General features: G+C 40.8%; 1 protein-coding gene across 5 annotated transcripts; it reads right to left on the reverse strand.

The window, feature by feature from the left end:
• Positions 1–3,427: 3,427 nt before the first annotated feature.
• Positions 3,428–22,117, reverse strand: LOC130105734 (very low-density lipoprotein receptor-like). 5 transcript variants are annotated; one of them, XM_056271872.1, is made up of 10 exons: positions 21,984–22,116; positions 21,128–21,217; positions 15,193–15,249; positions 14,765–14,887; positions 12,073–12,195; positions 11,692–11,748; positions 11,264–11,386; positions 10,189–10,311; positions 4,354–4,476; positions 3,428–4,019 (listed from the first exon to the last, which is right to left on the reverse strand). In XM_056271872.1, exons 1-10 carry the CDS (start codon positions 22,039–22,041, stop codon positions 3,904–3,906), a joined length of 993 nt encoding a protein of 330 aa, XP_056127847.1. In that variant the 5' UTR covers positions 22,042–22,116; the 3' UTR covers positions 3,428–3,903. The 5 variants fall into 5 exon arrangements, with proteins under 5 accessions (XP_056127847.1, XP_056127862.1, XP_056127871.1 ...); XM_056271887.1 differs by lacking the exon at positions 12,073–12,195; XM_056271896.1 differs by lacking the exon at positions 4,354–4,476.
• Positions 22,118–23,669: the final 1,552 nt, after the last annotated feature.

Raw genomic sequence — 23,669 nt, forward strand, 5'->3', positions numbered from 1 at the left:
AGACAGATAGATAGATAGATAGATAGATAGATAGTAGAAGACAGACAGTTAGATAGATAGATAGATAGATAGATAGACAGACATACAGATAGATAGTAGAAGACAGACAGTAGAAGACAGACAGACAGACAGACAGATAGACAGACAGATAGATAGACAGACAGTAGAAGACAGACAGATAGATAGATAGACAGACATACAGATAGATAGTAGAAGACAGACAGTAGAAGACAGACAGACAGACAGATAGACAGACAGATAGATAGACAGACAGTAGAAGACAGACAGACAGACAGACAGACAGATAGACAGACAGTAGAAGACAGACAGACAGACAGACAGACAGACAGACAGATAGACAGACGGACACACAGACAGATTTATACTAAGCTACTGTAACTTCTTCAGGGTTTCTGTAGGCCTCTTGCTGTTTCCATAATGGATCTTCCTGTCTAGCTACTTATTTTTGGAGTTCAGCCAGTTTTGGGTAGTTACCTTTTCTTTTTTTTTCTTTTTTCATATTTTCTCATTCTGTGAAAGTTGGTCTTCACTTCACTCCATGAAATATTTCACCCCATTGTATATTTTGCTTTGCTCTAGTCCTAACTGGTATTTTTCAAGTGTTATATCACATGGGTGGAATGTTTCTCGGTCTTTAAAGTGTACACTATGTTTCATTGAAGATGTTCCAATAGGTTCACAATGTAGCTAACATCATCATAAACAGGAACAAGCCAATCAAGTAATTATTTGACTTAAAGAGAGTTCGTTATTTCGGGAGAGATTAAGGTGCGTCAAAGCATAAAGACACTGGAAACAGATCAGTCAAAACAATATTAACCTGATAAAAGACTTTGATAAAATGATGACGTTTGAGCCATATGGACACATCTGTTGTAATAGACAGGGCTGCAAACTCACAGAGCAGGTTTACTTTGATAAGAAACAAAGTCTCAGCTTTCAATTCTATTATTTCATTAAGAAATTCAAACCATAAATAACGTTTTGGCAATCTTTAATGTGGCACGCCCCCTGAACCAATCATCTCTTCCTCTTTACTGCTATAGTTAAAATAGTAAATAAACAGGAATGAACATTAGAAGGAATGTTGAACGAGTAAAACTTACTGAAATGAAGGATGTCTCATCTAATGGCTCCAAACAATGTCATGTTACATTTACATAGTTAGCAAGAAAAATCGCAGTATAGATAAACATAAATATATGCAGCATATTACATGTATTTATACTCATATCACTAAGAAAAAGATGATAACATTGTTATTATTATAAAACCTGCATTATATTTGAGTTGTTAATTTTAGCCTTTAATAATAATACCAGCTGACAGGGCTCTTTGTATGTTTACAGCATTAGTTGAGAGGTTTTTTCCTTCGAGAAAAATTCATATGTAGCTACTGTACCTGATATTTATCGGAATCGAATTACAAGCTTATGAATTGAAATCTTGAAATTTGAGTCAAGCACTAAAAACAATAGGCTACCAGTTATTGTAGGCTACCATGTAAACACTGTAACATGTTGTCACTAAACTGAAATTCTGTTTAGTTTGTTTTGACAATCACAATCACATTGTGATTATTATTATTCATTTATTTTTGCTTTTTTTCCAAGCTTAACTCAAAAGTTGGGGAATGAAACGCTGTAAAGATGAGCCTCCATTCATTTTTTCACTAGACACTGTTCTCAAAAGACTTAACATTTAGCAGTTCAGTGTATTCCTGATGAGGTCAGACTTGTTTAGTTTTGACTAACAGCACCACCTTGTGTTAAAAAAGAAAGCATGCACAATAAATACAAAAAAACACACCTGTTATGGTTCCCTTCCCAAACTCCCAGAACATCTTAGCAATGCTTTGGCAACCACTTTAACAACAGCCTAGCATTGTGACTTGTTTAACATTTTGATAAGAATAAGATTGCAACCCTGTGTGACCTCCTGAGATTAGAAGGATGCCTGTTATGATCAATATAGAGGGCAGTTCTGCTCTATGGGTCTGGAGTGTGCCGTAAACCGCAAACTTGTCTGGAACTATGATGGCCTAAATTGTATTCTTTTATCTTAAAGTCCCGCTGTAAAACTCATCTTTGATCACCAAAATGACATTTCATTTTTATATCATATTTTTATTTTTTTGTCCAGTGAAAAAATATTTTTTTCATGCCTTAAAAGAATAAACGTTTTTGAGACTATCTTTGGTTCACTGCAGTTTTAAAGAGAGAATACTCAGCAGTGGTGTTGACTAATGAATTTGCACATGGTTTGTCTTAAAGGGTTAGTTCGCCCATTTAAGACATGAAGTTGTATGCAATCCTTACCAGCACTATAGTGCATACACACTGACCCACTCTGTTGTCACCTCCCTGGTCAGAGTTCTGGCCGCTGGAAGTTTTTCAATAAAGTACTCCCGGTTATTTTCCGGGGCCACAAAACTGTGCGTTTTTACGTGAAAAAATTATTTGCGTTTCAAAGCTTGATTAATTTACCACACAAAAAACACGCCGGTCAAAATTCATACCTCAGTTTTAATCGGCACTATTTTCTATCCATTTCTATCAATCCGCGCTGCTGCTGTCAACGTCAACAGTGCGCACGTTCCGATCTGCTGTAGTGTTTACACAATCGATTGACAACGACGTAAAAAGTATTAAAGCATATTAAACACACCACATAGACATAAATAAATGCTTGATTTTCACCACAAGGGGACTTTAACAATTGTTAGATATATTTTACTCTGTAGTTTATTTATTACAACATTTTGAAGACTTGATTACTTCGAGTGACTTGTGGCTACTATTTTAGAGGACACTTCAAATATATTTGAGATATTTCGAATGAAAACTATCAGTACATCTGAAGGACCTGTATTTTAAACCTGTGAATGTAGAACATTTTTGTAAACGGATGAGGAATTTTTGCCAGTATCAAACTACAATTACCAGTTTACAGATCTCCTTTAGCCTTTGACGAGAAACAGTCTAAACAAAAAACAAACAAAAAATGCTTTATTGACAGCTTTTATGTTTAAGTGATACCCAGAGGTAAAAAAAAAAATAATAATAAAAAGGGCTTTGAATTCATTTTTATAAATATTCTGAAACTCAGCTTTATAGGGTAAAACTAGACCTGACGTTCCCTGATGTTGAGTCTGATGCACATGTAGAACAAAACTTGTGCATTTATGAAAATGTTTTGCAAATCTTATGCTGTGAATCTGAATTAGGTTCTGAATATGGGAACTGCTGTTACCATAGAAAACATATAACATATTTAATTTAAAGTTAAATCATTAAATGCCATCTTTCCGCCAGAAAAACAGTCCCTGAAAAATTGTCAGTAAACGACAACAGAATGTTCTTAGGTGTATCGGACGATGCTCAAATAAAAACAGAGACTGGAACTGTTCTCATGCGCTGTTATTTATTTATTTTTTAACATAATATATGATATTTCCTCACACACATAGGCTACGTCTGCTTGTCTCCCAGCAAAGTAGCCGAGAGGCTGCTCACTGCAGAGCAAATGGGTGGAGCTTACGTCTAGTATAGTTATCTTTATCCTTATAGTTATCATTAGAGTGTTAAGTCTATAGGGATATCTCAGAAATTGTCAAATACAATTCATTGATGAATTCATTCTTGGTCAACTGTCAACGAGATCTACACTTCATTTCCAAGGTTTTGTAGCTCCAACTTTAGTTTACTCAAATTTCAGATTTTGTATTACTAAAATTAGTTTAGTCTTGTTTCTCCAGTATATGATTTATGGTAATGCTGGTTGGAGGGTCTTTGTGTGTCTCAGTGTCCGAGCCACTTGCCGCAGGTGTCACCTGAGTGCTTCCCAAATCATCTTAATTAAAAAATAAAAACATTAGCGACATTAGGGTGTGACAGAAACACTGTTTGTTGTAAAAGATTCTCTGGCAGAATACTGTTTACCTTCATTTTGCACTGTTCGGTTCTTGCTTGTGACTGGCGCATCTTCATGTTGAGTGACTAATGTTATCAAGAGAGAGAGAGGAGAATGTTACCTAGCAACTCTGTTATTGTGGTTAGTGTTACCTTGTATGTTTTATTATTTGCATTGTAATTACTATATTTATTTATTAATCAAAACTGATTTGGCAGCACTGGATTCCTCGAATATACAAATGCTTTCAGCAAACACTTAAAATAATGAAAGATGTTTCACTTAGCTGAATTTCAGAGGCGCTCTGATAGCGCACTGCAGGACCAGCTTACAGAGAACACTTTCGATCTGTCTGGGTTTGCATACTTAGATAAAGTTTGTATCTGTGGCAACAGAAAGATGAGATTTAAAGAGACTCACCACAGCCTTTCTCATCCACACCATTCAGACAGTCCATGTCACCATCACACCTCCATCTCATAGGCAGACATGTTTTGCGTTTATCACCACAGCTGAACTCAGTGGGGCTGCAGGTCTTGACCACTGATTAAAGCAAAAACAAACTGAGATTCATGACATCTGATGGCAGAAGTTATACTTCAGTGCCAGAGTTCTGAAAAAATGGTCAAGTCTTTACTGTCTGTTTTCCTAATCCAATGTAAATTCATGTTCAAGTTTCACTTAATGTTGGCCATTTTTTCTAAATTAAATAAATACATCATAATTATAATAAACATTTCTTACACTATCAATAGCATCCAATACAATAGTAATTTATATGTTTAGATTTGCAATGTATTTAATAAAACCGAGTATAAATCTTAGGCTGTTTTAGGCTTGTCTAAATGCAAGTTTTGTGACAACCTGCTTAAAACCCTCCGCTCTCGACTCGTGGTTTTTGAGAAGGAGTCATTTGTTCCCCCCCGTCGCACTCCCGAGGCTGCCGAGGCCTCGTTGGAATCCGCAACCTGGGGTTCGGATGTAGAGCTCGAGGATATAGAGTACGAGCAGACGGGCCAGGCCCTTTCTCTCCCTCCCTCTCCCGAGCACGCACGCGGTGTTCGGCCAGTCGAGTTTTCGCATGATTATTTATGCCCCAGCCCGAGAGCACGCGAGACAGTTTCTTTCGGGCTGGAGGATATTATTTACACTACAGCGTCCGACTCCAAGGATTTCGGGCCTGCTTTAGCTACTGACGGTCTCCCGCCTAGCGGCCAGGAGGCGCGGCCTACTGTGGCCTACACGGAGCTTATCGACGTGCTTTCGCGCGCTACAGAGAAGCTCTCTATCGACTGGGCCGAAGAGCCCCGCGAGTCACAATCGTCTAAACTCGACGAGAGATTTTTAAGTGGCCCTAATTCTAGGCCTGAGCGGAGAAAGCTGCCCTTGTTCAGTGATCTGCATCACGAGATCTCCAGATCCTGGAAGCAGCCTTTTTCCGCGCGTCTAACAAACGCGGCAGCCGCTGACTTCACCAACCTCGTTGGTTCTGTGGAGCAGGGCTATTCCGCCATTCCAGCGGTTGAGGACACGTTGGCTACTCACCTTTCTCCGTCGTCTGCTCCGTCGTGGAAAGCTCGCCCCCTCCTTCCCTCTAAACCGTGCAGGACTACTTCCTATGGCCATCCTCCAAGCCTACCAGGCGGATGTCTTGAAGGAGATGGACGAGGGAACAGGAATTATGGCAGAAGCTGTCAAAGAGCTTCGTAAGGCCACGGATCTGGCCTTAAGAGCCAACAAGCACACCGCACGCGCTATAGGTCGTTCTATGCAAACGATTGCGATTCTATGCGATTGCTGCAAAGCGCCACCTATGGCTCAATCTCATGGAGATCCGTGACAAAGAGAAGGTTTTCCTCTTGGACGCCCCAGTTTCTCAATCTGGACTGTTTGGGGAGGCGGTCAACATCCTCTAGTCTAGGGAATCCTCTAACTTCTCCCCGTCTCAACCGAGATAAACGTTCTTCTCATAGGCCGGATTTTGTCACTAGGAGAAGTGACTCGGCTCATCCCCCACCTGCTACGGGTTTGGGGAGCCCGCGGTCGCCCGTTTCCCCGCCAGCGACCTCATAAGCGTCTGGAGCTGAAGCGGTCTAACAAACCCTTCGCTCCAGCCTCCTCGAATCGTTCCTGACCCGCAGGTCAGAAAAAGGAGAGCTTCCCCCGATTTACGAGGTTGGGACAGACCGTGCAAGCGTTTCTGCCCACCTCTCACTTGCTCTACTTCTCTAAACCTGTCAGTTTCGCCACCCAGCGTGTTTCGAGGTGCAGTTACTACTCAACCTCGTTCAAACCGTTTGGCGCAGTAGGAAGGAGACGCGTTCAGCTTTCTCCCCTTGCCTCCGACGCGTTTGATACCTGCCGCTCGCATCCTCGGAGACACTTTCGGTTTTCCTCAGGATCAGGCAGACCCTATGATCTTGATCAAACAGGAAGTGGTACCTCCCACTACGTGTCGGGACGTCAAGTGCTCTCTTTCACGTTGGACCACGCCACCCCACAGGAGTCAGCACGTCACCCTAACACAGGTATGTTCGCCGCATTGCAACACTACACTTCCTCTCATCTCATTTCTTTCAAGAATGGAGGCGTCGCCTTGGATCCTCCGCACGGTTCGGCTCGGCTACACACTTCAGTTCTGTCGCCCGCCCCCTTGCTTCAACAGAGTCTTTCCAACTGTAGTCAACAGCGCCTCAGAGGCTTCTGTACTACAGCAGGAGATTTCGTCCCTTCTCCTCAAGGGAGCAATAGAAAAGGTTCCTCCGAAGGAAATCGAGCAAGGCTTCTTCAGCCGTTACTTCTTGGTCCCGAAAAAGGGCGGAGGTCTGCGACCGATACTAGACCTGCGCCGGCTAAATTTCTCCCTTTACAAAGGGAAATTCAAGATGTTGACGCTAAAAGCTATCATATCTCAAATTCGAGCAGGGGACTGGTTCGTGACAGTAGACCTGAAGGATGCATATTTTCATATTCAGGTCGTACGGCGACTCAGGTTTGCCTTTGGAGAGAGGGCGTACCAGTACAGGGTCCTTCCCTTTGGTCTCGCTCTAGCGCCGAGAATGTTCACAAAGTGTATGGATGCTGCTCTGGCCCCGTTGCGGCTCCAGGGCATCCGTATACTCAACTACCTGGACGATTGGCTCCTTTTAGCCCACTCCAGGGAATTAGTGACTCACCACAGGGACATTGTCCTTCGTCACATTCAGTCTCTCGGCCTGAGGTTGAACACAGAGAAGAGTGTTCTTACCCCAACTCAAAGCACAGTTTTCTTAGGGGTGCGCCTGGATTCCGTTCTGATGCAGGCCCGTTTGGCTCCTGCCCGGATTTCCAGTCTTTTGACATGCTTGGCTCGCTTCACGCTCGACCATCGTGTTTCTGTGGGCACTTGGCGCAGGCTTCTGGGTCTCATGGCCGCAGCATCCCCTGTGCATGAGACCGTTTCTGTGGTGGATGAAACTCTCAGGTGCCCGGTCCACAGGACCGGCTCTTCGCCTGTTGAAGGTGTCGTGCAGTTGCTTCCGTGCCCTTTCAATTTGGCGGGACCCTCTCTTCCTTCGGAAAGGGGTCGGCATGGGTGCAGTTTTCCGTCGCCAAATGGTTACGGCGGAAGCCTCTCTGGCCATTTTCGTTATTGTGTTAGTCGCAAGGGTTAAAGGTGTTTTAATTTGATCATTTATTTGCATTGTCATATGAAAAACTTTGCTCTGGCTCTTAAATCTCAATCAAAAAGATATTGCATCACAAATTTCAGTAGTTGTAAGATTGTAAGCATGAGCTTTTATCATTTTGGACTTGCTTGTGACTGGCACATCTTCATCTTGAGAAACTAATGTTTTCAAGAGAGAGAGGAGAATGTTACCTTGCAACTCTGTTATTGTGGTCCATGCCTTGTATGTTTTATTATTTGCATTGTAATTACTATATTTATTCATTAAAGGTGCTATATGTAACTTTTCTTCTAAAATGAATCCTTTTTTTATTGCCTGTGTGTGAAGGGGTTGTAATCACACATTACAATGATCCACTTGACGGGTTTTGCTATTACCTCTGAGTCTGAAGGCCAGTATTCCTATTTCTATGTGAAGTCTCCGGGTCAGATTTTCTGCGAAATCCATTGGATGTGACGTGCATGCACGCTCCCGAGCCTCTCTCGTTTTTATATACAGTCTATGCGACGGCACTGCAGCTAACGACATGGAGTCTGATAACACCCAAACGACCTGCCTCCAGCACAACACAGACTCCAACACAAACTCCACATAAATATAAAAAACAAAACAAAACAAAAATGTATCTGCTGAAGCTCGTCAGGCCAAACGTGAATCGGATCGACTTAGGACGAAAACACGGATCAACATCGGCAGAGCGTTTGAATTATGGAGAGACCTCCGCTATTTTTATTGTGACAAATTACAAGTTTTCAGATATGCTGAAATAATGGAAAATGGAAACAGGGGGGGGGGGGGGGGGGGGGGGGGGGGTAATATAAAAAAAGAAAAATCAAGTGCAAATACAAATACAAAAATAAGATGGTTCTTAATAATCACCCTTTATTAAATGTATGAACACAGAAACCCCCTGTTAACAGGTTAATGTCACCTTTCCCATTCCATGACTAGTAAAATAATCGCAATGTATTCTCTGTAAAATTGCGTAATCCGCAGGGTGATGGACACGGAGATGGGTAAAAAGGTTGGTGGCTACACATTCTGCAGCGCCGCATCGCGTGTAGGACAACTCGAGGTATCGCACACCAGACGCGCACTTTCTCAGTTTATGGCCAGCAGTATTCTTATGTTTAAGGAGATTATGAAATTAAGATAATGTCTGTACTATGTTATGATTGTACTGTACAATTAAAAACAATAGTTGCTGAGTCTGTGATCTGAACACTTTACCTCAGAGCATCCATTAACTGAATGAATTGAGAATATCACCTGAAAATCCGATAACATTGCAATTTTCATTCAAGCAGCTGATTTCTGTAAATTAATGTAAAACTAAATGTACATTGCAGCACAGTCATTTACGATGATTTGAGACAAATATAATGTAAATTTAATATAAAATGTAAATGGCGCTCTGTGTCGCGGCAGGATTTTGAACAAGAGCCGTTGCTGGGCGCCGCAGACAGATGCCGAATGGCACCGCCGGACGCCTTGTGTGTGTACACTAGAATTTTAAAGACGTGGTGCTGCGCTTCTCGTCCGGTGTGCGACCTCCTTTAAAGTGCTGTTTTCTTTTGAGCCGAAGAACTCCCATACAGGCAAGCTTACTTTTTTCGGGTGTGGACAGAGTGTTTCACTCTCTCGCTCAGACGACGTTCTTCTCAGAGTAGCTGCGCGGCCCGGGCTGCGTCTTCTTGTTTGATAGGTGTCAGCGGGTGCAATACAGCCACCTGAGAGGTCAACCAGGGACTCGCGCTGGAGTATTTACGTGTCATGTTATCATAACAGTCCTATTCATTTTAAACATCGTGGTTATCGCCAATACCGGTATATTGCCACACTCTAAATTAACACGATGTCGATATTTCATGCTTTGAATATCACGATTATCGTCAACACCGGTATATTGCGACACCCCTACTTCCTACGATCTTACTGTTACACTGAAATTGTTCAGTCTAGTTCACTAACCGTTTTCGTTATTATATTATACATTCACCTATGTTGACATTGCTGATTGTGAAAGATACACAAATAGTTAGTGAAATGCCTTATGCTAGATAACACCACATGTCGGCTAAATGCAGTCAATGTAATGTAACTTATCATGGTACGAGCATGGAGCATTAGTTCAACGTCAAGCTGATAAAAGTAGCCTATTACTGTAACGTTGCAGTGGGAGTTTACATGAGTTTCCAGCATGTTGTGTGATGCTTTCTCCGGTGTGTTGAAAGTCTCAGTGTGGCCAGTACCATGAGTGCTCGCTCTTGTGTTCGAGCACGTGCAAGAGCACGAGCGCTCTTGTAAAAATTGGTTGCAATCTAAAACGTCACCGATAGAGGCCGCTAAAACATACATATAGCACCTTTAAAACTGATTTGGCAGCACTGGATTCCTCGAATATACAAATGCTTTCAGCAAACACTTAAAATAATGAAAGATGTTTCACTTAGCTGAATTTCAGAGGCGCTCTGATAGCGCACTGCAGGACCAGCTTACAGAGAACACTTTCGATCTGTCTGGGTTTGCATACTTAGATAAAGTTTGTATCTGTGGCAACAGAAAGATGAGATTTAAAGAGACTCACCACAGCCTTCCTCATCCACACCATTCAGACAGTCCATGTCACCATCACACCTCCATCTCATAGGCAGACATGTTTTGCGTTTATCACCACAGCTGAACTCAGTGGGGCTGCAGGTCTTGACCACTGATTAAAGCAAAAACAAACTGAGATTCATGACATCTGATGGCAGAAGTTATACTTCAGTGCAGAGTTCTGAAAAAATGGTCAAGTCTTCACTGTCTGTTTTCTTAATCCAATGTAAATTCATGTTCAAGTTTCACTTAATGTTAGCCATTTTTTCCTAAATTAAATAAATAAAAAATAATAATAATAATAAACATTTCTTACACTATCAATAGCATCCAATTCAATAGTAATTTATATGTTTACATTTGCAATGTATTTAATAAAACCGAGTATAAATCTTAAGTGTTTTAAGCATTTCTACACACTGATTCCAAAATATCACCTATATAAATCTATTTATGACAGATTTTATTATCTAATGCACAGGTTAAAGACAGGTGCACAGACTAACATGTAAAAAAAGTATTTTAATTGTCAGATTCTCAACAACCCTCTCAGGGTATTTGTATTTGGCAGACACTTTTATTAAAATGAAAAGTATGCTGTATTGAAGGCATACATCTTTATCAGTTCATATGCATGTGAATTTTGCATATGGACTGACAACAACATTTTAATGTCCAAAGGTGCGTTGGCACCTGTTGTATCTGTTAGTTTTCTTCTTCTTCTGCAGCTCTTGAGTCTATGTCAGCCAGGCACATGCACACTTCAGGGCCTTTCCAAATACCCACACTTGCAGTCTTGGCCACTTAAGAGAGTGTGCATGCGACAGGAAGTAGGTGTGCAAGACTGTCCCATGTCTAAAAACTCACGAGCACCCTTCAGAAACCTAAAATGACTAAATGGACACCCTACGTTCTCTTGGACTTAACGGACACGCGGCAGCCATTGTAAGTCCAAAAGACTGAAATTGCTTATGAAGTGTGCCATTTGGGACAGGGCCACAATTTTTAACTATGTTCATCTAGGTATGTGCAGAAAAGATGAGATTTAAAGAGATGTCACTCACCACAGCCTTCCTCATCCGCATTATTCGGGCAGTCCTTCTCACCATCACACCTCCATATTATAGGCAGACGTGATTTGCGTTCATCACCACAGCTAAAATGACTAGATCTATAGGTCTTGAACTCTGATCAAAGCAAAAACAAACTGAGAATCATGACATCTGTTGGCAGAAGTTATACTTCAGTGAGGCAAAGTCCTCACTGTCTGTTTTCTTAAACAGTGCGACTGTTTCTCATTCAGGACCATAAACATTTTAATGGCCATTTTCGTTATTATGTTAGTCGCAAGGGTTAAAGGTGTTTTAATTTGATCATTTATTTGCATTGTCATATGAAAAACGTTGCTCTGGCTCTTAAATCTCAATCAAAAAGATACATTCAATTGCATCACAAATTTAATTAGTTGTAAGATTGTAAGCATAAGCTTTACCTTCATTTTGCACTGTTTGGTTCTTGCTTGTGACTGGCACATCTTCATCTTGAGAAACTAATGTTTTCAAGAGAAAGAGGAGAATGTTACCTAGCAACTCTGTTACTGTTGTCCAAGCCTTGTATGTTTTATTATTTGCATTGTAATTACTATATTTATTTATTAAAACTGATTTGGCAGCACTGGATTCCTCGAATATACAAATGCTTTCAGCAAACACTTAAAATAATGAAAGATGTTTCACTTAGCTGAATTTCAGAGGCGCTCTGATAGCGCATGAAGGACCAGCTTACAGAGAACACTTTCGATCTGTCTGGGTTTGCATACTTAGATAAAGTTTGTATCTGTGGCAACAGAAAGATGAGATTTAAAGAGACTCACCACAGCCTTTCTCATCCACACCATTCAGACAGTCCTGGTCACCATCACACCTCCATCTCATAGGCAGACATGTTTTGAGTTTATCACCACAGCTGAACTCAGTGGGGCTGCAGGTCTTGACCACTGATCAAAGCAAAAACAAACTGAGATTCATGACATCTGATGGCAGAAGTTATGCTTCAGTGCCAGAGTTCTGAAAAAAATGGTCAAGTCTTCACTGTCTGTTTTCTTAATCCAATGTACAACCCGAATTCCGGAAAAGTTGGGACGTTTTTTAAATTTGAATAAAATGAAAACTATACGACTTTCAAATCACATGAGCCAATATTTTATTCACAATAGAACTTAGATAACATAACAAATGTTTAAACTGAGAAAATTTACACTTTTATCCAATAAATGAGCCCATTTTAAATTTGATGCCTGCTACAGGTCTCAAAATAGTTGGGACGGGGGCACGTTTACCATGGTGTAACATCTCCTCTTCTTTTCAAAACAGTTTGAAGACGTCTGGGCATCGAGTTTATGAGTGTCTGGAGTTTTGGTGTTGGAATTTGGTCCCATTCTTGCCTTATATAGGTTTCCAGCTGCTGAAGTGTTCGTGGTCGTCTTTGACGCATTTTTCGTTTAATGATGCGCCAAATGTTCTCTATAGGTGAAAGATCTGGACTGCAGGCAGGCCAATTCAACGCTCGGACTCTTCTACGATGTAGCCATGCAGTTGTAATAGCTGCAGTATGTGGTTTTGCATTGTCCTGCTGAAATACACAAGGCCTTCCCTGAAATAGACGTCGTCTGAAGGGGAGCATATGTTGCTCTAAAACCTTTATATAGCTTTCAGCATTCATAGTGCCTTCCAAAACATGCAAGCTGCCCATACCGTATGCACTTATGCACCCCCATACCATCAGAGATGCTGGCTTTTGAACTGAACGCTGATAACACGATTGGAAGGTCTCCCTCTTCTTTTGCCCGGAGGACACGGCGTCCGTGATTTCCAACAAGAATGTCAAATTTGGACTCGTCGGACCATAGAATACTTTTCCACTTTGAAATAGTCCATTTTAAATGAGCCTTGGCCCACAGGACACGACGGCGCTTCTGGACCATGTTCACATATGGCTTCCTTTTTGCATGATAGAGCTTTAGTTGGCATCTGGAGATGGCACGGCGGATTGTGTTTACCGACAGTGGTTTCTGGAAGTATTCCTGGGCCCATTTAGTAATGTCATTCACACAATCATCCCGATGAGTGATGCAGTGTCTGAGGGCCCGAAGACCACGGGCATCCAATAAAGGTCTTTGGCCTTGTCCCTTACGCACAGAGATTTCTCCAGTTTCTCTGAATCTTTTGATGATGTTGTGCACTGTAGATGATGAGATTTGTAAAGCCTTTGCAATTTGACGTTGAGGAACATTGTTTTTAAAGTGTTCCACAATCTTTTTACGCACTCTTTCACAGATTGGAGAGCCTCTGCCCATCTTTACTTCTGAGAGCCTCTACCTCTCTAAGACATCCCTTTTATAGCTAATCATGTTACAGACCTGATATAAATGAACTTAATTAGTTGCTAGATGTTCTCCCACTTGAATCCTTTCTTATTTTCTTTGCTTTTTCAACCATTTGTTGCCCCCGTCCCAACTATTTTGAGACCTGTAGCAGGCATCAAATTTGAAATGAGCTCATTTAGTGGATAAAAGTGTAAAACTTCTCAGTTTAAACATTTGTTATGTTATCTATGTTCTATTGTGAATAAAATATTGGCTCATGTGATTTGAAAGTCTTATAGTTTTCATTTTATTCAAATTTAAAAAACGTCCAAACTTTTCCGGAATTCGGGTTGTAAATTCATGTTCAAGTTTCACTTAATGTTGGCCATTTTTTCTAAATTAAATAAATAAATAATAATAATAAACATTTCTTACACTATCAATAGCATCCAATACAATAGTAATTTATATGTTTACATTTGCAATGTATTTAATAAAACCGAGTATAAATCTTAAGTGTTTTAAGCATTTTTACACTGATTCCAAAATATCACCTATATAAATCTATTTATGACAGATTTGATTATCTGATGCACAGGTTAAAGGCAGGTGCACAGACTAACATGTAAAAAAAAGTATTTGTAATTGTCAGATTCTCAACAACCCTCTCAGGGTATTTGTATTTGGCAGACACTTTTATTAAAATGAAAAGTATGCTGTATTGAAGGCATACATCTTTATCAGTTCATATGCATGTGAATTTTGCATATGGACTGACAACAACATTTTAATGTCCAAAGGTGCGTTGGCACCTGTTGTATCTGTTAGTTTTCTTCTTCTTCTGCAGCTCTTGAGTCTATGTCGGCCAGGCACATGCACACTTCAGGGCCTTTCCAAATACCCACACTTGCAGTCTTGGCCACTTAAGAGAGCGTGCGACAGGAAGTAAGTGCGACAGGAAGACAGGAAGTAAGTGTGCAAGACTGTCCCATGTCTAAAAACTCACGAGCACCCTTCAGAAACCTAAAATGACTAAATGGACACCCTACGTTCTTGGACTTAACGGACACACGGCAGCCATTGTAAGTCCAAAAGACTGAAAGTGCTTATGAAGTGTGCCATTTGGGACAGGGCCACAATTTTTAACTATGTTCATCTAGGTATGTGCAGAAAAGATGAGATTTAAAGAGATGTCACTCACCACAGCCTTCCTCATCCGCATTATTCGGGCAGTCCTTCTCACCATCACACCTCCATATTATAGGCACACGTGATTTGCGTTCATCACCACAGCTGAAATGACTAGATCTATAGGTCTTGAACTCTGATCAAAGCAAAAACAAACTGAGAATCATGACATCTGTTGGCAGAAGTTATACTTCAGTGAGGCAAAGTCCTCACTGTCTGTTTTCTTAAACAGTGTGACTGTTTCTCATTCAGGACCATAAACATTTTAATGGCCATTTTCGTTATTATGTTAGTCGCAAGGGTTAAAGGTGTTTTAATTTGATCATTTATTTGCATTGTCATATGAAAAACGTTGCTCTGGCTCTTAAATCTCAATCAAAAAGATACATTCAATTGCATCACAAATTTCATTAGTTGTAAGATTTTAAGCATAAGCTTTACCTTCATTTTGCACTGTTTGGTTCTTGCCTGTGACTGGCACATCTTCATCTTGAGAAACTAATGTTTTCAAGAGAAAGAGGAGAATGTTACCTAGCAACTCTGTTATTGTGGTCCAAGCCTTGTATGTTTTATTATTTGCATTGTAATTACTATATTTATTTATTAAAAATGATTTAGCAGCACTGGATTCCTCGAATATACAAATGCTTTCAGCAAACACTTAAAATAATGAAAGATGTTTCACTTAGCTGAATTTCAGAGGCGCTCTGATAGCGCACTGCAGGACCAGCTTACAGAGAACACTTTCGATCTGTCTGGGTTTGCATACTTAGATAAAGTTTGTATCTGTGGCAACAGAAAGATGAGATTTAAAGAGACTCACCACAGCCTTTCTCATCCACACCATTCAGACAGTCCTGGTCACCATCACACCTCCATCTCATAGGCAGACATGTTTTGCGTTTATCACCACAGCTGAACTCAGTGGGGCTGCAGGTCTTGACCACTGATTAAAGCAAAAACAAACTGAGATTCATGACATCTGATGGAAGAAGTTATTCTTCAGTGCCAGAGTTCTGAAAAAAATGGTCAAGTCTTCACTGTCTGTTTTCTTAATCCAATGTAAATTCATGTTCAAGTTTCACTTAATGTTGGCCTTTTTTTTTTTTGTAAAAAAAAGACTAACATGTAAAAAAAGTATTTTTAATTGTCAGATTCTTAACTACCCTCTCAGGGTATTTGTATTTGGCAGACACTTTTATTCAATGAAAATTATAATGCATTGAAGGCATACGTTTGAATTTTGCATTTGGGCGGACAACAACAATTAAATGTCCAAAGTTGCGTTGGCACCTGTTGTATCTGTTAGTTTTCTTCTGCCCTTGAATCTATGTCAGCCAGGCACATGCACACATAGACACAAATCTGTTTATTGAATAAAATAATCTAAATATCAGGGTGGGAGATTGTCTGTGTTTGAGAAACACGTAGACATTATAAAAATAACTTTTTGATAAAGTTTCTGCATTTTTAGGTTTTTCTATATATACCGAAGCATTCCTCCCATTCCATGCATTCCTTAGGGGGTCAAATTGACCAGAGAGGGTGGATTTGTTACGTTTTAAAATTTCAACCACAAAATTCCTTGAATCCAGTAGAAAAATGCTCGTGGTTCAAGTGTGACCACTCTGATAAACACTCAAGACATAAATACCACTCTGATAAACACTCCGGTGCTGTAGTGCTTTCTTGGCGAGGGAGCTGACGTTCAGTTCCCACTTTAGGTTCTGGGAGAGGATAGTACCCAGGGAAACAGAAGGACTCCACAGTGTTTACTTGGGAGTCGCACAGGTTGATGGGGGTAGGTGGGGCTGTGTTCCTTCTAAAGTCCACAACCATCTCCACGGTCTTTAGAGCATTGAGCTCTAAGTTGTTCTGGCTACACCAGGACACAAGGTTGTCAGCTTCCCACCTGTAGTCAGACTCATCCCCATCGGAGATGAGCCCAATGAGGGTGGTGCCATCTGCAAACTTCAAGAGTTTGACGGAAGGGTGCCTGGAGGTGCAGCTGTTGGTGTATAGGGAGAAAAGCAGAGAAGAAAGGACGCAGCCCTGAGGGGAGCCGGTGCTGATGAACCGGGGGACAGAGACTTGTGACCCCAGCTTAACGCACTGCTTCCTGTCAGACAGGAAGTCTGTGATCCACCTGCAGGTAGAATCCGGTACATTGAGCTGGGAGAGCTTGTCCTGAAGCAGGGCAGGGATGATGTTATTGAAGGCGGAACTAAAGTCCACAAACAAGATCCTGGCATAGGTTGCCGGAAAGTCCAGGTGCTGGAGGATGAAGTGTAGGGCCATGTTTATTGCGTCGTCCACAGACCTGTTGGCTCTGTAGGCAAACTGCAGGGGATCCAGGAGAGAGTCTGTGATTGATTTGAAGTGGGCCAGCACCAGACCCTCAAAGGACTTCATTACCACTGAGGTCAAGGCGACGGGTCTGTAGTCATTATGTCCTATAGGCCTTGGCTTTTTGGGCACAGGGATGATGGTGGAGGACTTAAGACAAGGTAAGGTAAGGTAAGGTAATTTATTTATAAAGCACAATTAAAAACAACGGGTAGTTGACCAATGTGCTGTACAATTTTTGAAAACATGCCATGGGCAAATGTACAGAACATTTATACAATGCAATACACATATCTAACAACTCTCACAAAACAAACAAGCCACCAACATATCAGCAGTTAGAGTTCGACAGAAAAGCCAGAGAAAAGAGATGAGTTTTTAAAAGAGATTTAAAAGATACCACAGTGGAGGCAGTTCTAATATGCAAAGGGAGACTATTCCAGAGTTTCGGAGCCAACACTGAAAAAGAACGATCACCCCAAAGTTTACGTCTAGATTTTGGGACAGTTAAGAGTTTCTGGTCAGAAGACCTAAGTGATCTTGATGGTGAGTATATCTGCAACAACTCTGAGAGATAAGGTGGTGCCATACCATTTAGCGATTTAAAAACAAACAACACAATCTTAAAATCAATCCTGTAGCGGATCGGCAACCAATGTAATGAAAATAAAATTGGAGTAATATGATTCCGCTTTCGGGGACCTGTCAGCAGTCTAGCTGCGGCATTTTGGACCATTTGCAAGCGTGTCAACGTCGACTGATTAATCCCTGCATACAGGGCATTACAGTAGTCCAAACGTGAGGTCACAAATGCGTGCATCACTCTCTCTAAATCTTCAACTGACAAAAATTGCTTGACTTTTGTCAAGGTTCTTAATTGGAAGAAGAATGATCGAACAACAGCGTTAACTTGTTTGTCAAATTTTAGTGAGTTATCAAAAATTACCCCCAAGTTTTTCACCATTGATCGACCATAAATAGATAAATAATCTCCGTTTTGCATTCATTTAGATGCAAAAAATTAACAGCCAGCCAGCCAGGTTTTCAGATCATTCAAACATGCTAAAAGAGGCCCTAATGAATTATCATCCCTTTTTACAGGCATATATATCTGTGTATCATCTGCATAGCAATGGAATGATACTCTGTGTTTTTGAAAGATCGCGCCAATTGGAAGCATGTATAGCGAAAACAGAATGGGTCCCAAAATGGACCCTTGAGGTATCCCACTTTTAAGAGGGGCAGACGAAGATGTAAATTCCCCCATGGTGACTGAGAAACTTCTGTCAGTTAGATAGGAATTAAACCAATTTAAAACCACACCTCGCATCCCTACCAACCTCTCCAGCCGTGCAATAAGAAAGAATTGCATGGTCTATGGTATCAAATGCCGCACTCAAATCAAGTAACACCAAAACTGCAGCATTTCCAGAATCCACAGTCATTAAAACATCATTAAGAACTTTAAAAGTGCAGATTCTGTACTGTGATGTTTCCTAAAACCCGACTGAAATTTTTCAAAAAGTAAATTCTCATTCAAAAAAGACTGCAGCTGAATGAGAACTGCTTTCTCTAATATCTTTGAGAGGAATGACAATTTTGAAATAGGTCTATAATTATTTAACTCATTTGAGTTCAAATTAGTATTTTTAATTAAAGGCTGCACCACAGCGTGTTTAAAAATGGCAGGCACAGACCCTGATACAAGACAGCTATTTATTATATTTAAAACACTAGGCCCAACTGTATCAAAAGCCTGTTTGATTATCTTTGATGAGACTATATCAAGTGGGGAGTCTGATGGCCTCAACTGGTCTACTATTTTTTTCCAAACTAGAAAGTTGAAGAACTTCAAAGTGGTCAAACACCATAAGACAACATGGTATAGCTGGGACAATACAAACAGCAGGAGGAATTTGAGACCTAATTTTTTCGATTTTGGAAACCGAAAATGATTTAAAATTATCACACGTATCCATCGACATATCAGGCACAATTACATTAGGTGGATTTACGATAGAGTTTATAGTACTTAATAGTACTCTAGGTCTATGATAGTTTCTCTCAATAATATCGGAGAAATATTGTGCCTTCGCTGTTTTAACAGCACCTTGATATGTCTGCAAAGAGTCCCTTAATTTATCATAGGACACTTGGAGTCTGTCCTTCTGCCATTTACGCTCTGCTCTCCTGCAGATTTCCCTGAGTGCGCGTGTAGTGTAATTTATCCAAGGCTCTACCTTAGTTTTTACACGCCTCACCTTCAAGGGTGCAACATCATCTAAAATAGTTGTGCATACAGAATTAAAAGAAAAGAGCAAAGACTCAGGGTCTGAATAGGATAAAAGATGAGCATCAGACACATTATAATTGTTCTCAAATATCGTAGCGAACTCATTAATGACACTCGTATTTATCCTACGACATAGGCGTACACTTGGGTGAGGTTTCTCAATCTGGCATGGAAAAGAAACCCCAAAAATAACTGGTTTATGGTCAGAGAAGACAGCATCACAAACATCTACATAAGATACAGAAATGCCATATGACAGAACTAAATCCAATGTGTGTCCATGCTCATGTGTAGGACCATTTAGGGATTGCACAAGATTAAAATCAATGAGAGTCAATGAGATTCAAAAGGTCTTTCACCAAGGGGTTTAAGACAAGCTGGTACATGGCAAGTCTCCAGAGAGGTGTTGAAGATGGTGGTGAACACAGGAGACAGCTGGTCCACGCAGTGCTTAAGGGTGCCTGGAGAGATGGAGTCGGGCCCAGCTGATTTCCATGGGTTCTGCCTCTTGAAGAGTCTGTTTACTCATCTGTCTGGTGAAGGGGGGTGTAGAGCAGGGCCGTGCAGTTGCCTTCCGAATCTACAGTAAAACTCATTCAGGTCACAAGCCAAGTGAGAGCTTGGGGCTTGTAGTTGGTAATCTACCTGAGCCCCCTCCAGACAGAAGCAGAGTCGTCAGCAGAGAACTGGTGTTGAAGCCTCTCTGAATAGTCGTTTAGCCTCCTTCACGGCTTTTCCAAACCTGTTTTTCAACTCCTTGAATCTATCTCTGTCCCCACTCCTAAACGCTTTCTCTTTCTCCACCCTCAACCTTCTGAGTTTACCTGAGAACCAGGGCTTATTGTTAAAATGCACCCTGGTGCATGTTGGAATACAGCAGTCTTCACAGAAGCTGATGTATGTCGTTACAGCCTCTGTGTGCTCATCCGGGCCATTGGTAGTAGACCTGAACATGTCCCAGTCAGTAGAGTCCAAACACGCCCGCAGGTCCTCTAAGGCCTCACCGGTCCACTGTTTTGATATCCTCACAGCGGGTTTACAGAGTTTTAGTTTCTGCCTGTAGGCAGGAATCAGGTGGACCATGGCATGGTCAGAGTGACCCAGTGCTGCACAAGGAACTGCGTGGTAGGCTTTACTGACCGTAGTGTAGCAGAGTGTTATCTTCTCTGGTAGGGCATTTTATGAATTGTCTATATTTGGGGAGATCATGGCTAAGATTACGATTACTATTATTGAGGGATAATGTACACCCATATGTTTGTTCTTGCAAAATAAACCCAAACAGTGTTATGTGGACCCCACAGAGGGACTTATTACACAGCTATTTGCCACATAAATAATTAGACACGAAATATTAATTAGAGTTTAAATATTTTATTAGTTCATTAAACGGAAACACAAAAAAAAAAAAAAAAAAAAACCAGTAGGCTACACGGATGGAAAATTAAGGAATAATGTAGCCGAGCCATAAATTACATGTTGGATATTTTTTCTACCATTAGTTGATGTGCATATTGTAAAAATAGTACTGAATAGTATAAGTGGCAATCATAGACGGTAAAAAATAGGTGGTAATGCACTTGTGCTATTACTTAAATCTTTCATGATTGTGACTGAGAAGGACAATTTTTATGTAAAAAATTTTTTAAGCCAAATGAATTTTCTGTTAAAAAATGTTACAAGTCCATTGAATACGTAAACAATTAATAGTTGAAAAAAACTACACTCTGTTCTTACATTTATTCACATTCTCAGTAACATTAAAAGGACGAGCAGCTGAAGTAGGATCCTGTGATGTGCTTGCTGCTTCACTCCCTGCGAGTGTTTCTGGAACAGTGTTTAATGTGTTAAATGCATATTTATTTTTTTAGTTTATCATCATGTAATAACATCTTCAAGTTATAACCAAGTTTGCCCTTATCAACATTTGGATGCAAGATCCACACAATCTGATTCTACAATGTACATACATCCTTTACATATATTGTTTTCCATATTTTCATTTTATCTCTAAAGATTGTCTCACACTTTTCGGGTTACCTCAGCTTGGAAGTTGTTTCTCACATGTGGGGGGTAAAGCCATAGGGTAAAGCAGACTACCGTGCAGCAAGCCTCTATTTACATTAACGTTACACAATATCTGCATACTAGGTCGCCTATCTCGAACAATTTTGTTCTCTCCGGCTCTCTTTGGAAAGAAATTTGTGAGTTGTTTTTCCTCACGTTGTTTACTTTTCCTATCCTCTCTGCCTGCCGAAAGGTAGGGGGCGTGACGAAAGGTTTTTTGCAATTGGTTGTAAAATCTGCCTGTTATGGTGAGGGGTTCGGTTCTGTCGTAATAGTGTATTTTATAAACCGCTTTTGTGAGGAAACAGCTTATCCTTTAATGAATCGACTGTCTGTCCACAAATCTTCAACATATTTTACACTAAAAAAAAATGTTGGGAAAGATAAGTAGATTTTACCTCGAAGAAAAACGTTCAAGAGAGAAAGACCTAAATTTTACGTAACTCTCGTAATATAATTCAAAGTAGGCTAGCCTACGTTATAAATGTACATACATAAATAATAATAATAATATATGTTTACTCACTTGTTTGAACAGGACAGAGCAAAGTAACTGCCAGTAAGAACATAAATGACATCCCCATATTCTGATTAAGCAGGTGGACTTCTACTCATGAGTCTGACACTGCTGGTAAATACGTGCACGCTATCAATCTGTCTAATTTAAAGGGCCATGAAACCCCCCCTCTTTCAGCTCAAGTCTAGCTCGTGGATGGCTGTGAGAAGAAGGGAGAGGAGTGAGTGTGGTATGGCACTGCAGGGGAGAGGGGAGGGCGGGATTAACCGTCATTGGCCAGTGGCTCATGAATATCAACTGTCACTAAAAATCAGTGGTAAAACCTTTTTTACAGTCTATGGGTAAAACGTAAGGAAATGCTGGATTTTTTATAGCTGGCACAGTTAAAGTCTAATGAAATACAATGACATCTTATTTTTGTCCTTTCAAAAGTAACTGAATGCCCTGCCTTGGCTGCCTATATTAGCCATACAGTAATCGTAATTCTATTTAAAACATATTAATGTACATGTACAATTACACTCACCTAAAGGATTATTAGGAACACCTGTTCAATTTCTTATTAATGCAATTATCTAATCAACCAATCACATGGCAGTTGCTTCAATGCATTTAGGGGTGTGGTCCTGGTCAAGACAATCTCCTGAACTCCAAACTGAATGTCAGAATGGGAAAGAAAGGTGATTTAAGCAATTTTGAGCGTGGCATGGTTGTTGGTGCCAGACGGGCCAGTCTGAGTATTTCACAATCTGCTCAGTTACTGGGATTTTCACGCACAACCATTTCTAGGGTTTACAAAGAATGGTGTGAAAAGGGAAAAACATCCAGTATGCGGCAGTCCTGTGGGCGAACATGCCTTAATGCTAGAGCTCAGAGGAGAATGGGCCGACTGATTCAAGCTGATAGAAGAGCAACTTTGACTGAAATAACCACTCGTTACAACCGAGGTATGCAGCAAAGCATTTGTGAAGCCACAACACGCACAACCTTGAGGCGGATGGGCTACAACGGCAGAAGACCCCACCGGGTACCACTCATCTCCACTACATATAGGAAAAAGAGACTACAATTTGCAAGAGCTCACCAAAATTGGACAGTTGAAGACTGGAAAAATGTTGCCTGGTCTGATGAGTCTTGATTTCTGTTGAGACATTCAGATGGTAGAGTCAGAATTTGGCGTAAACAGAATGAGAACATGGATCCATCATGCCTTGTTACCACTGTGCAGGCTGGTGGTGGTGGTGGTGTAATGGTGTGGGGGATGTTTTCTTGGCACACTTTAGGCCCCTTAGTGCCAATTGGGCATCGTTTAAATGCCACGGCCTACCTGAGCATTGTTTCTGACCATTGCCATCCCTTTATGGCCACCATGTACCCATCCTCTGATGGCTATTTCCAGCAGGATAATGCACCATGTCACAAAGCTCGAATCATTTCAAATTGGTTTCTTGAACATGACAATGAGTTCAATGTACTAAAATGGCCCCCACAGTCACCAGATCTCAACCCAATAAAGCATCTTTGGGATGTGGTGGAACGGGAGCTTCGTGCCCTGGATGTGCATCCCACAAATCTCCATCAACTGCAAGATGCTATCCTATCAATATGGGCCAACATTGCTAAAGAATGCTTTCAGCACCTTGTTGAATCAATGCCACGTAGAATTAAGGCAGTTCTGAAGGCGAAAGGGGGTCA

The sequence above is a fragment of the Rhinichthys klamathensis genome, unplaced genomic scaffold, assembly GCF_029890125.1.
Source record: "Rhinichthys klamathensis goyatoka isolate OS25496 unplaced genomic scaffold, OSU_Roscu_1.1 h1tg000015l_1, whole genome shotgun sequence".
Classification (NCBI taxonomy): Eukaryota; Metazoa; Chordata; class Actinopteri; order Cypriniformes; family Leuciscidae; genus Rhinichthys; species Rhinichthys klamathensis.

Excerpts from the sequence above, each read along its gene's own strand:
- LOC130105734 (XM_056271872.1), bottom strand. The coding sequence starts at position 22,041 with ATGGGGATGTCATTTATGTTCTTACTGGCAGTTACTTTGCTCTGTCCT. Across the intron at positions 14,888-15,192 it reads CCAAACAGTGCAAAATGAAG|AGTTCAAGACCTATAGATCT; the intron begins GTAAAGCTTATG and ends TGCTTTGATCAG. Across the intron at positions 4,020-4,353 it reads TGTGGATGAGAAAGGCTGTG|TCACTCAACATGAAGATGCG; the intron begins GTGAGTCTCTTT and ends TGATAACATTAG.